The sequence below is a fragment of the Cervus canadensis genome, chromosome 2, assembly GCF_019320065.1.
Source record: "Cervus canadensis isolate Bull #8, Minnesota chromosome 2, ASM1932006v1, whole genome shotgun sequence".
Classification (NCBI taxonomy): Eukaryota; Metazoa; Chordata; class Mammalia; order Artiodactyla; family Cervidae; genus Cervus; species Cervus canadensis.
The window spans coordinates 62,727,517-62,739,522 of record NC_057387.1 but is presented as its reverse complement, the minus strand read 5'-3'; the positions used below and the strand labels follow the sequence as shown (position 1 = coordinate 62,739,522).

The 12,006-nt window shown below is 40.2% G+C and overlaps 1 protein-coding gene across 1 annotated transcript; it reads left to right on the top strand.

Moving 5' to 3' along the window:
- The first annotated feature begins 7,148 nt into the window (after positions 1-7,148).
- On the top strand, positions 7,149-8,897 carry LOC122436789 (elongation factor 1-alpha 1-like). Its single transcript, XM_043460885.1, has one exon. The coding sequence runs from the start codon at positions 7,213-7,215 to the stop codon at positions 8,599-8,601; it is 1,389 nt and encodes a 462-aa protein (XP_043316820.1). The 5' UTR covers positions 7,149-7,212; the 3' UTR covers positions 8,602-8,897.
- Positions 8,898-12,006: the final 3,109 nt, after the last annotated feature.

Below are 12,006 nucleotides of genomic sequence, written 5' to 3'. Positions count from 1 at the left end.
TTTTTACTTTGACATCTTACCATGCCTAATGTGGTACCAAACGTAAAGTAAGAAATAACCTGTTGAATTGATTCATACATTTGGACACATAGGAAAGTCTGTATCCTCACATGAAATTTTTGACAACACAAAACCTCTTCCAAACTTCAGTTTCTTTGAGGGAATATGGAAGAAAAGACACCTAAACAATAAGACCTCAGTGAATTTGGACCTTTGTGAGATAGAATTCATTGATAACCCTGGATGATCTACTGAAAACCATTTTGTTGAACATCTCTTAAAAATGTGCTTATTAGATTTTCTGCCTTAATACTTGTAATACTACGTGTATAAGGAAATCTATTTTTGATCATTAAAATTATTTTTTTAAAGTTCATTTAGTCCAATGCCTATGAGGAAACTGAGGCTCTCAGAAATTAAATTCATATATATCCCATAATTTAAAGAAACTATGTATTGTTGAATGCTTATTAAGAAATTAAGAGGGATATTTTCATTCATTCATTTAACAAATATTTGTTGAGAATCTACTATAAGCTATACATAATTCTAGGCCTTTTCTATCTATTCCCTTGTAAAGCTATATCTTTGTCGAGGAGTGAAAGTGAAAGTTGCTCAGTTGTGTCCAACACTTTGTGACCCCATGGACTGTAGTCCATGGAATTCTCCCAGGCAGAATACTGGAGTGGGTTGCCTTTCCCTTCTCCAGGGGATCTTTCCAACCTAAGGATCAAACCCAGGTCTCCCGCATTGTCAAGGAGAACAGACCAATGAATGATACACACATTTAAGTAAATTATCTTATACATTAGGAGATGAGTCACAGAAAAAGACAAAAGGTAAGATGTAAAAGCATATTTGTACCTCTAGGGATGAGATACAGTGTTTAATAGGTGATTTGGTTTAGGTAATATTTGGTTATGGTTTCAGAATATGGGTTAAATATAATCCTTCTTTCAGTAACTTAACAAATATTTACTGAGTACCTACTATATGTATTTTAAAAATTAAAAAAGAGTTAACTAATTTTATTCTGACTGCACTGGATCTTTATTGCCACATGTGGGCTTTCTCTAGTTGTGGCGAGTAGGGCTACTCTCTATTTGAAGTGTGTGGGCTTCTCACTGTGGTGGCTTCTCGTTGCAGAACACGGGTTCTAGGTCTTGCGGGCTCAGCTGTTGGGGCCCCCCGGGCTCCAGAGCACAGACTCAATAGTGTGGGGCATAGGCTTCGTTGCTCCACGGGATGTGCAATCTTTCCAGACCAGGGACTGAGCCCTTGTCCCCTTCATTGGCAGGCGGATTCTCAACCACTGGATTGCCAGGGAAGTCTGAGTACCTACAGTATGTAGTCACTGTGTCAGGAGCTAGGGAAAAGCGACCAAAGTTTTTGGTGGAGCTTGCATTTTAATGAGAGACAGATGCTAAATAAACTCACAGGTACATATGTATTTACATACTGTGTTAAATGCTATGGAGGGAGATGACCAGAGGCGCCCTTTTTATGTTGGGGGTTGGGGAGAGCCAGGCTTTCTGAGACAGAAACACGAGCTTATAGGACATAGAAGGTGGAGCAGAACTTGAGCGGTGCCTAACAGAGCAGAATTCAGATGTGAAGGGTTGCTTGTTTGTGTCTGTGGCATATTTTAGGTTAGCACTGAGGACAACTTAATTTGCAGGATAGAGAGTTTATTCATCTGCATGGTGCTTCCCTCTGTCTTCCTTCCACCCAGAGCTCCTACAGAGTCTGAGATATGGAGGATCGTGTTCTCTTTGGCTTGGAGATCAGCCACAGAGGAGAATTGAACCATGTGGTATCTTTATGCCCTAGTTGGAGCACAGCTTGTGAGGAGGCAGGTGAGGGCTGGGCAGACTCACTATAGGACTTTGGGCTGGTGCCTACTCTATGAACCTCAGCCTTCTCTTCAGAAGATAGAGGTGATAACAGAATGCCCAGTCATGAAGATAAAAGCTGTCTTCTGCTGAATCTCCAGCAACTGACATGATGTTTGGTGCATGGTCGAGATGCTTAATAAATAGTCCTTAAATGAATAAATCTATCTGTGTAGCATGTTGAGGAGAGCAGTTGGGTTTATGTTTTATCTTCAAATACAGCAAACTCAGTGCCTTCCTTTCTCAGCCTTAAGCAGTCATAATGGGAAATGGGTGGTTTGTCTGACCAGCTGTCTGGTTTTGTTTTGACCTATGGTGAGGTGTCATAAAAAAGGCAAAGAACTCTTTGTTTCTCTTTCCACTGCTGTTAAAAGAACTTGAAAAATCTAAGTCCTTGGTCTTTAGGATCTTATAAAGAATCCAAGTGGCTTAACAGATGTGAGAAGCTCTGGAAAATTTTAAACACTTGGGTCAAATGGTGTGTTTGATTTTTTCCAACACCCTTCTCAAGCTACAACTGCCTTATGTACCACGAAGGGCCTCCCCTTTCTAGCTAGTAAAATCTATACCCCAAACATCCTCTAATCTCACTTTTTATAAGACCCAAAGTGAAAAAGTATTAGTTACTCAGCCATGTCTGACTCTTTGCGACACCATGGACTGAAGTCCATCAGGCTCCTCTGTCCATGGAATTGTCCAGGCTTGAATACTGGAACGGGTAGTCATTCCCTTCCCCAGGGATCTTCCCAACTCAGGGATCAAACCCAGGTCTTCTGCATCACAGACAGATTCTTTACCATCTGAGACACCAGGGAAGCCCTTTATAAGAACTAAGGATCCTTATTTAAAGGCTCCTAGAAGGGCATGCATTTTTAAATTTCTCTTTTCTAATAGTCTTTGTTAGTCCACATGAAGTTTGTGAAGGATGTAGAAAAGTGTAGCTGACTCTACTTGATCCGACTTTTGCTTATATAATTCATGAGAGCCATCCTATTGCAGCTTGGCATAGTTTTGTATTACTGTCAGTCCATATTTATGTAATGCTTTATAATGGAAAAGTGCTTTCCAGCCATTTATTATGGAAGCCTCTGTTATCAGTGACGAATAGTGCCAAGATACTGTTCATCACACACATCTGTCTGCTTTCTGGTGTCCGCTGAAACACTAGACTTTGCCAACACACTCTAAAAGGCATTTTTAGGACAATGACTCTTTTTTTTTTTGGTAGTCATGGGATTTTCAAAACTTTTGGTAAAGAATTGGTCCTTTTGGTAGGCGTTTTTGTACGGGACAAGAAACGATGTGCAGGTGATACTGGAGGACTTGAGTAAGTCTAGATAGGAAAGTAATGAAGTCTCTTTTAAAGTCAAATATCTGATGAATTATGGAAGTTTCTAGAATTGAATGATTATTTCCCAAGACAGCCCACTGTGACTCATCAGAATAGCAAAATACTTAAGCTTTGAAGTCAGATAAGCCTGGGTTCAAATTCTTGTTCTAGTCACTTACTAGATGACTAAGTGAGAAGGAAGCAGTCAAATTAATGACACTGGCCTTCTCACTTTGACCTTGGACAATCAATCTACTTAAGGCCCTAAGTCTGAATTTCCTCAGTTGTAAAACAGAATGATGTTCCCTTCCATGAAGACTGATCCCGATGGGTATTAAATGGGGGAAAGCCCAGAACAGTGCCTGTTTGTATTACTCATTGACTCAGTGCTTCCTCTGCTCCTCCTCTTTTTCTTCTCTTATAATCTCTGCTGTCTCACAAAGAAATAGCAATAGAAAAGGTAAAGGAGGTCAAATGGTTTTAAAGAAAAAGGAATCTTCTGTCTGGAAAGCTTTCCGGACCCCCAACTTTCTTGCTTACAATGCATTTCTTCTTTCCTCTCCTCACTGAGGAGCCTGTCCTTTGTTCTCTGAGTTTCAGGGAGCCACTGAAAGGTTTTGAGGTTTGCTTGGGTTTTCATTTTCACAAGGATGCTCAAAAGGGGTTGTTGGTAAGTTGGTTGAGTTAGACTCATCATGGAGGACCCCAGCCTTACTTGACCCATGAGCACCCCATCCCCCCACCTCCCCCTGCTACAGTGCCGATCCTCATGTAGGGTCACCTGTTCTGTCCTTTCCCTTGCTAGAATGGCAGGCACTAACTCACATTCATCATTCTCTCCCCAGTGTCCAGCATGGAACCTGGCACACTTTTGGTGCTCACTAAATGTACACATACATTTTTAAAAAGAATGTCAAATGGAACTGTTGCAGAAGTACAGGAAAGAGAAAATCAGGGTCTGGATGAACTAGAACCATGACAGTGGGAGGATGGGTGGAGGGAAAGCAGGGTGGTGGGCAGACCCAGCAGCAGGTCAGTGGCTTCCTATTCCTCTCCGTTTTCTCATTTGTAAAGAGAGGATTTTAAGGCCTACTCATGGAGATGTTGTGGAGATAAAACCAGAGTGTGGAGTGGAAGCTCAGTGTCAGTGTGATGGCTGGCTGCTGGCTGCCTGGTTTTCCAGTGTGATCAGTCTGTAGACTACTGGGAGCTGAGGAAAAAGGGAAAGTACAATTTGAAGGAGGTAAAGTCCTCTTTTCTACTTTCAGTGCCTCTTTCTGTGTCTAAGAGAGCAGCTGCTGTCCTAGGAGACCATGCCAATGAAATGCACGTTCTTTCCTCTCACAGGCCCCTGAATTCTCTGCCCTCATTTTTTCTAAAAGATGACAGATTTATACCAAAATCAATTCTGAAAAACTCCAAGTACTCTATGAATGAATAAAATGAGCAAATGGTATTTAGTCTGAGCTCTGCCATTTATCATGACCTAGAACACCCTCCCTTCCTGAGCCTTAGTTTCAATTCAGTTCAGTCACTCAGTCGTGCCTGACTCTTTGTGACCCCATGGACGGCAGCACACCAGAATTGCCTGTCCATCACCAACTTAGTTTCCTCTAAACGGGCATTAGGCTGTGTTCCGCACAGGTTTGTTTTAATAATTCAGTTAGTTAATGCATGTGTGAGCACCTCCAAAATTCTAATGTGCAATAGGAATGTCCTTTTATCATCTTATGTCATATCCCCCATAGAGTGTGCACAGAGAAGGTCGTTGGCTGAATGTTGAAAGGGTAAGTGGTGCCTATTTGGTGTACTTATTGTCGCGTATCTTGTTAGAGAAAGAATTTGCAGGCCTTGTGGAGTGGTGGGTCCCAAAGAAGCGGCAGTGTTACTGGCTCCAGTGGCTGCCTCCTTTTGGTCCGTTTGACTTTCCTTGATTTTCACCAGTTTGGATCCTGGCACTAGTCCTGCTGGAGGAGGCGTCTTCCTTCTACTTCCCCATCCTGAATGGCAGAGCTGAGATTTAACAGCTGGGCCCATCTTTGTGCAGGCCCTATATCCTTATCCCCATTCAGCATCCCCGCTGTACCAGGAAACACCAGTTCATTTCCATGCAGGGATATTCAAGAGATGGTACTCAAGTGACAGAGCAGTGAAAGCCAGCTGGAAGAACACAGCAGCTGAGGTGTCTCAGATGGGGTGACAAGCATGACTCCATCGCTCCTGGAGGAAGTTGTGGGCTTCCTGAATTTCTGATGCCACATCAACACGTACTGATTTGAATGTCATTTGTTTATATCAAATTCTTCCTTTACAATGCAGATATCCTTGGAGGGTAAATTCTAATGGTCAGTCACCATTACAAATGGTCATTTGTATGCATACAAATATGAGGTTTTAGCTTAGCAACAGAATTTAAGGTAATTTGGCTGCAATATTTGCTACTGCATGGCTCACCAGGGTGAATTTGTCTGATCTGGCCAACTGTGTTCATATCCTTCTCCTCCTTCATTTCTTTATTTGTACACATTATAGAGTCTGTGTTCAACATACTAGGTACTCAACCCTAAAGGGAATGACCTTTCAAATAAGAAAAATACCTTTCTTTGGCCTTGTGTATGAAAAGTTGTGTTCCCTTGTTAGAATTAATGAACAACCCAAATGAAAACAAATAAGAGTTGTTTATTAATTCTATTAATGGACAAGGGGACATTTTGATAAGGCAGAAAGAAGGAACTATACTGGGACTGGCAGAAATGAATTCTGACAGCTCTATGGACTGGTGAGACTGGTGAGGATGGTGGAGTTGTAAAGAAATAGGACTCAAAGGGAGAGAGAGAAACTTGGAGAGAGTCTGGGATAGACTAGTAAAGACCAAGCATTCAGATAACTTCTCACAATTTGTTGTAATTAGTTGTGTAATAAATAACTGAATTGTTTGTGACAGAGAATAAGAAATATATTATTCTTTGTTAAAAGTCTAGTTTTTAGTTCTTTTTCCAAGGTTGGCAAGAGATACAGTTTCAGACATTTTTTGAGATCTATCCTCCTCCTTTGGGTTGAATCAGGGCCCTAGTGTTATGCAGTATAGGACAAATGGGGAGGGATCGGGGGTTTGTTAAGGTCACCCCTGAGAGTCTCTGGTCCTTTCAAAGGCAGAGACTCCACTGCTTACCCACTTACTTTGTGCTACGCTGTCTTTGAAGCTAAGACATTATTGCTGACATCTTAGGCATTCTTGTATCTTCTTCCATCTAGTTTTGCCACAGCCAGGGTGTTGGGTATAAACTGCTGTAATCATCTCCTTTATTCCCTCCATGGCCAACCCCCACTCTGAACTGTGGGTTTGGACCATTACCCCTTCTCTTCCAAGCATCACTTTCAGTGTCTATCACCCTGTCAGCTCACTTGGCCTGGTGTTTTTGTGTATTTGACCTACACATTCAAATAAACATCAGTCAAGGTCCTTAGACAAAGAGCTACAAACTCTGGAACACAGAGGCTTGCTCCTGTAAAAGGAAGATCAATGTAAGTTTTGTTGATGAATCCACAGAAATAAAAAATATATATATATATAAATTTTAAAAATTAAAGCATCAATTTCTCACTAACTCATTTTTTAAAATTTGTTAATTGTACACCTTTCCTATTACTCTTAGGCCTTCTAAGATAGCAGCTATGTCTCCCAAGCATACCATGTCTCTCTAGTACTGAGCATATGTCTCAAAAAATATTTGTTTAAAGAAGAATAATCAGGTAAGCCTGCTTCAGAGGATCTTTCTGACTCGGGGTTTGAACCTGCATCTTTGTGTCTCCTGATTTGGTAGGCAGATTCTTTACCACTGTGCCACGTGAGAGGAGGACTTTGGGGTTATAAGGTCATAAAATAAAGAATCTTCTTAGGAAGTATTAAGAATTAAAGTTCTCTTTTTCGCAACGGGTTTGCCGCCAGGACACAGGTGTCGTGAAAACCACCGTTAAACCTAAGCCAAAATGGGAAAAGAGAAGACCCACATCAACATCATTGTCATTGGGCACGTAGATTCAGGGAAGTCTACCACGACTGGCCATCTGATCTACAAATGTGGCGGGATCGACAAGAGAACAATTGAGAAGTTCGAGAAGGAGGCTGCCGAGATGGGAAAGGGCTCCTTCAAATATGCCTGGGTCTTGGACAAACTGAAAGCTGAACGTGAGCGTGGTATCACCATTGATATCTCCCTGTGGAAATTTGAGACCAGCAAGTACTATGTTACCATCATTGATGCCCCAGGACACAGAGACTTCATCAAAAACATGATTACAGGCACATCCCAGGCTGACTGTGCTGTCCTGATTGTTGCTGCTGGTGTTGGTGAATTTGAAGCCGGTATCTCCAAGAACGGGCAGACCCGTGAGCATGCCCTTCTGGCTTACACTCTGGGTGTGAAACAACTAATTGTTGGAGTTAACAAAATGGATTCCACTGAGCCACCCTACAGCCAGAAGAGATACGAGGAAATTGTTAAGGAAGTCAGCACCTACATTAAGAAAATTGGCTACAACCCCGACACAGTAGCATTTGTGCCAATTTCTGGCTGGAATGGTGACAACATGCTGGAGCCAAGTGCTAACATGCCATGGTTCAAGGGATGGAAAGTCACCCGTAAGGACGGCAACGCCAGTGGAACCACCCTGCTTGAAGCTCTGGATTGCATCCTGCCACCAACTCGCCCAACTGACAAACCCTTGCGTTTGCCTCTCCAGGATGTCTACAAAATTGGTGGTATTGGTACTGTCCCTGTGGGTCGTGTGGAGACTGGTGTTCTCAAACCTGGCATGGTGGTCACCTTTGCTGCAGTCAATGTAACAACTGAAGTGAAGTCTGCAGAAATGCACCATGAAGCATTGAGTGAAGCCCTTCCTGGGAACAATGTGGGCTTCAATGTCAAGAACGTGTCTGTCAAAGATGTCCGTCGTGGCAATGTGGCTGGTGACAGCAAAAATGATCCACCCATGGAAGCTGCTGGCTTCACAGCTCAGGTGATTATTTTGAACCATCCAGGCCAAATCAGTGCTGGATATGCACCTGTGCTGGATTGTCACACAGCTCACATCGCTTGCAAGTTTGCTGAGCTGAAGGAGAAGATTGATCGTCGTTCTGGGAAAAAGCTGGAAGATGGACCTAAATTCTTGAAATCTGGTGACGCTGCCATTGTTGATATGGTTCCTGGCAAGCCCATGTGCGTCGAGAGCTTCTCTGATTATTCTCCCCTGGGCCGTTTTGCTGTGCGTGACATGAGACAGACAGTCGCTGTGGATGTCATCAAGGCAGTGGACAAGAAGGCAGCTGGAGCTGGCAAGGTCACCAAGTCTGCCCAGAAAGCTCAGAAGGCTAAATGAATATTATCCCCAACACCTGCCACCCCAGTCTTAATCAGTGGTGGAAGAACTGTCTCAGAACTGTTTGTCTCAATTGGCCATTTAAGTTTGATAGTAAAAGACTGGTTAATGATAACAATGCATCGTAAAACCTTCAGAAGGAAAGGAGAATGTTTTTGTGGACCATATGTTTTGTGTGTGGCAGTTTAAGTTATTAGTTTTTAAAATCAGTACTTTTTAATGAAAACAACTTGACCAAAAATCTGTCACAGAATTTGAGACCCATTAAAAAAAGTTTAATGAGAAAAAAAAAAAAAGAATTAAAGTTCTATTGACTTCTAGAAGTTTAGAACCTAAAATAACAAAGAAGGACCTCAGGACCTGGCCAGAATAAGAAGAGAACTCTGCTTCTCCACAGACCTGGAAAGTTGAAATAAAGTGTGATCTATATATGGGGCAAAGGAATGACCCAGCTTTGAGGCTAAAGGAGGTTAATCACAGGCAAGACTGAAGATCAGGGAAAGGTTGAAAGACGAGCATATTCTTTTCAAACATTTACTAAGCTGAGTGAGTTTTTTTCATGTGTGCATCTGTTTTATGGCTCCTCTCTACAGAAAATTTGCCCTCTGTGTTCATTCACCATAGTAAAGTGAAGTACACTCCTAAGGCAGGTATAAGACTACTGGAGAAACCAGTCTCTGAATCCCTTCATGATTAATAGTAACTTAAAAGTGACTATGATCACAAAAAATTACTATGAGAACTATTTGTCCTAAAGGAATTTGTTTTATTATCTGTTAAATAGCAAAAGAATGTGTGCATTAAAATATTTCATCTGTTTACATAAAAATGTATTTTGTCAGTATTTACTATGTTCAAGGACTATAAAAGCTTTTAAAATATCATAAAAGCTTATGGGATGTCAGTGCTGCAGTCTAATATTGATGAAGGTGGTGATGGTGGTGGTGGTGTGTGTGATAAGAAGGAGGGATTAAACCAAGTGTAGAAAAAAACTGTAAAATAAGGTTCTATGATATGCCCATATAGGTAGGATACACAATAAGGCATTCCCAAGAAGGAGAGTTTGTATTTAACAGAGCGATCATGAACAATTTGATGGAGGAAGGGGCAATTATCTGAATATTGAATGATTTTAATTGGTGGAGGTAATAGGGAAAGACTGAAGCAAAAGAAGAGGGTGACAGAGGATGAGATGGTCAGACTGACTGATGTGACTATTCCATCACTGACTCAATGGACATGAATGAGAGCCAACTCTGGGCGTTAGTGAAGGACAGGGATCCTCGTGTGCTTCATGGGGTCACGAAGAGCTGGACATGGCTTAGTAACAACAGCAACAGCAACAGGGGAGAAGGCAGAGAGATATTTCAGATGGAGAAATAAAATGGCTGTATCTCTAGAATAGCTTTATCTTCTTCCTGGTAATCAATTGAGTAAGCGTATTGACAGTGGTATGTGGTTGCCCCACTGTTATTATTATCTTGTATTTATATATTGTGAATTTCAAAGCTTGGTTGGCATAATTTCTCTACTATTATGAAGGCCTAGAAGTGGTTTGTGGTCTTTGGGTATGGCAAGATTTCCCAGAAAAAATAGTGGTGAGATTCTTAGATTTGGAAAGTACTAGCCATGCATTTTTCTCCGGTTTTGAGTGATTCCTTTTTGTTAACTGATTGATCTGGGAAGATGGTTGTTATTCTATTCCATGCTTTGGACTCTTCTATTTGAGCCTGATCCTGCAGAGGTCATATATTAGGGTTTGTTATCCTTTTGTAGTGAAAAAAAAAAACCACAAGATCTCGCATAACATATGTCAAGACCATGCCTTTAATTTTTTTACCCCAAAGGAGCTGGGGGAAAGGTAGTTTCTTTTTTGAAATATATTGTGCCAGAAAATGGGAAGTTTTACACAAATACTTGAATACACAAATATTTGAATACACAAATACACAAATATTTAAAATATCTTTATGTACTTAAAGAACATAATAAAAATTTAAAAATAAGAAGTTATAACAAATATGATAAAATAGTAGTATTTTTAATATATACAGAAATAGAAATTGTATATAGAAATTAATGATGAAAGTTCTGACAGCTCAACATAGTTAAAGGGAATGAATAGAAAAAAACTTAAAAGAAGAAGCATGAATGACCAATAAACATATGAAATAATCTTTGGTACAGCTAATAATCAAATAAATAAAAACTAAGACAAGAATGAGGCTTCATTTTCATGTATTAAAGACACAAATATTAAAAAAGTGATAATATTCTAATATTTATGGAGAGAGCAGAAGAGGCAATTGCCTCTATTTTTGAAAGACAACTTCCCTGGTAGCTCAGATGATATGGAATCTGCCTGCAGTACAGGAGATCCGGGTTAGATCTCTGTGTCAGGAAGACCCCCTGGAGAAGGCAATGCAACCCACTCTAGTATTCTTGCCTGGAAAATTCCATGGACAGAGGAGTCTGGCGGGCGACAGTCCATGGGTTACAAAAAGTTGGAGAGGACTGAGCAACTAACTTCTTTCTTTTGAAAGACAACTTAGTTATATGCATCATGTTTGGACCAGTTCTTTTTCCTTGGCCCACTTCTGGTGTTCTCCCTCTCTTGGAAGTATATCCTAAGGAAAAAATATTTAAAGAACAAACAGTAGAGAAAAATAAAGTTTTATGCATGTTTACTGCAATGTTGTTTGACTTCAGATTCAGAAAAATCTGGCTCATTTATATTTACAATTATAAATAGGGAAAAACCCAATGGAAATACATTGAAATGTTAGCTCTAGTTATCTTTGATAGGATACTTTGGATGAATATTCTTTCTATATTTTATTTATTTTTAAATGAAGTATAGTTGATTTATAGTGTTGCATTAGTTTCAGGTATATAGCAAAGTCAGTTATTCATACATATGTATTAATATATAGTCACATATGTATTCTTTTTCAGATTGTTTTCCTTTACAGGCTATTATAAAATATTGAGTATAGTTTCTGTGCTTCACAGTAGGTCCTTGGTGGCTATCTATTTTATACATGGTAGTATTTATATGTTAATCCCAAACTCCTAATTTGTTCCTCTTTCCCTTTCCTCTTTGGTAACCATAAGTTTCTTTTCTATGTCTGTGATTCTATTTCTGTTCTGTGTGTAAGTTCATTTGTACCATTTTAAAAGTTTTATATTTTTCAATTTTCAGTTCTCTTAAAAAAAGAAAAAAATACATCATGCTATATTATCAGAGAAATTCAAGTGTATGAAAAATGGTTTGTTGAGGAACTAATTTCCACTTTTTTAATGGTAAGGTATCTGATTTTATTCATATCTCATGCTGGAGTTCACAAAGGGAGTCATCCAAGATGGCAACACAGGAGGCTTCTGAGCTTCAGTCTTCCTGTTCAC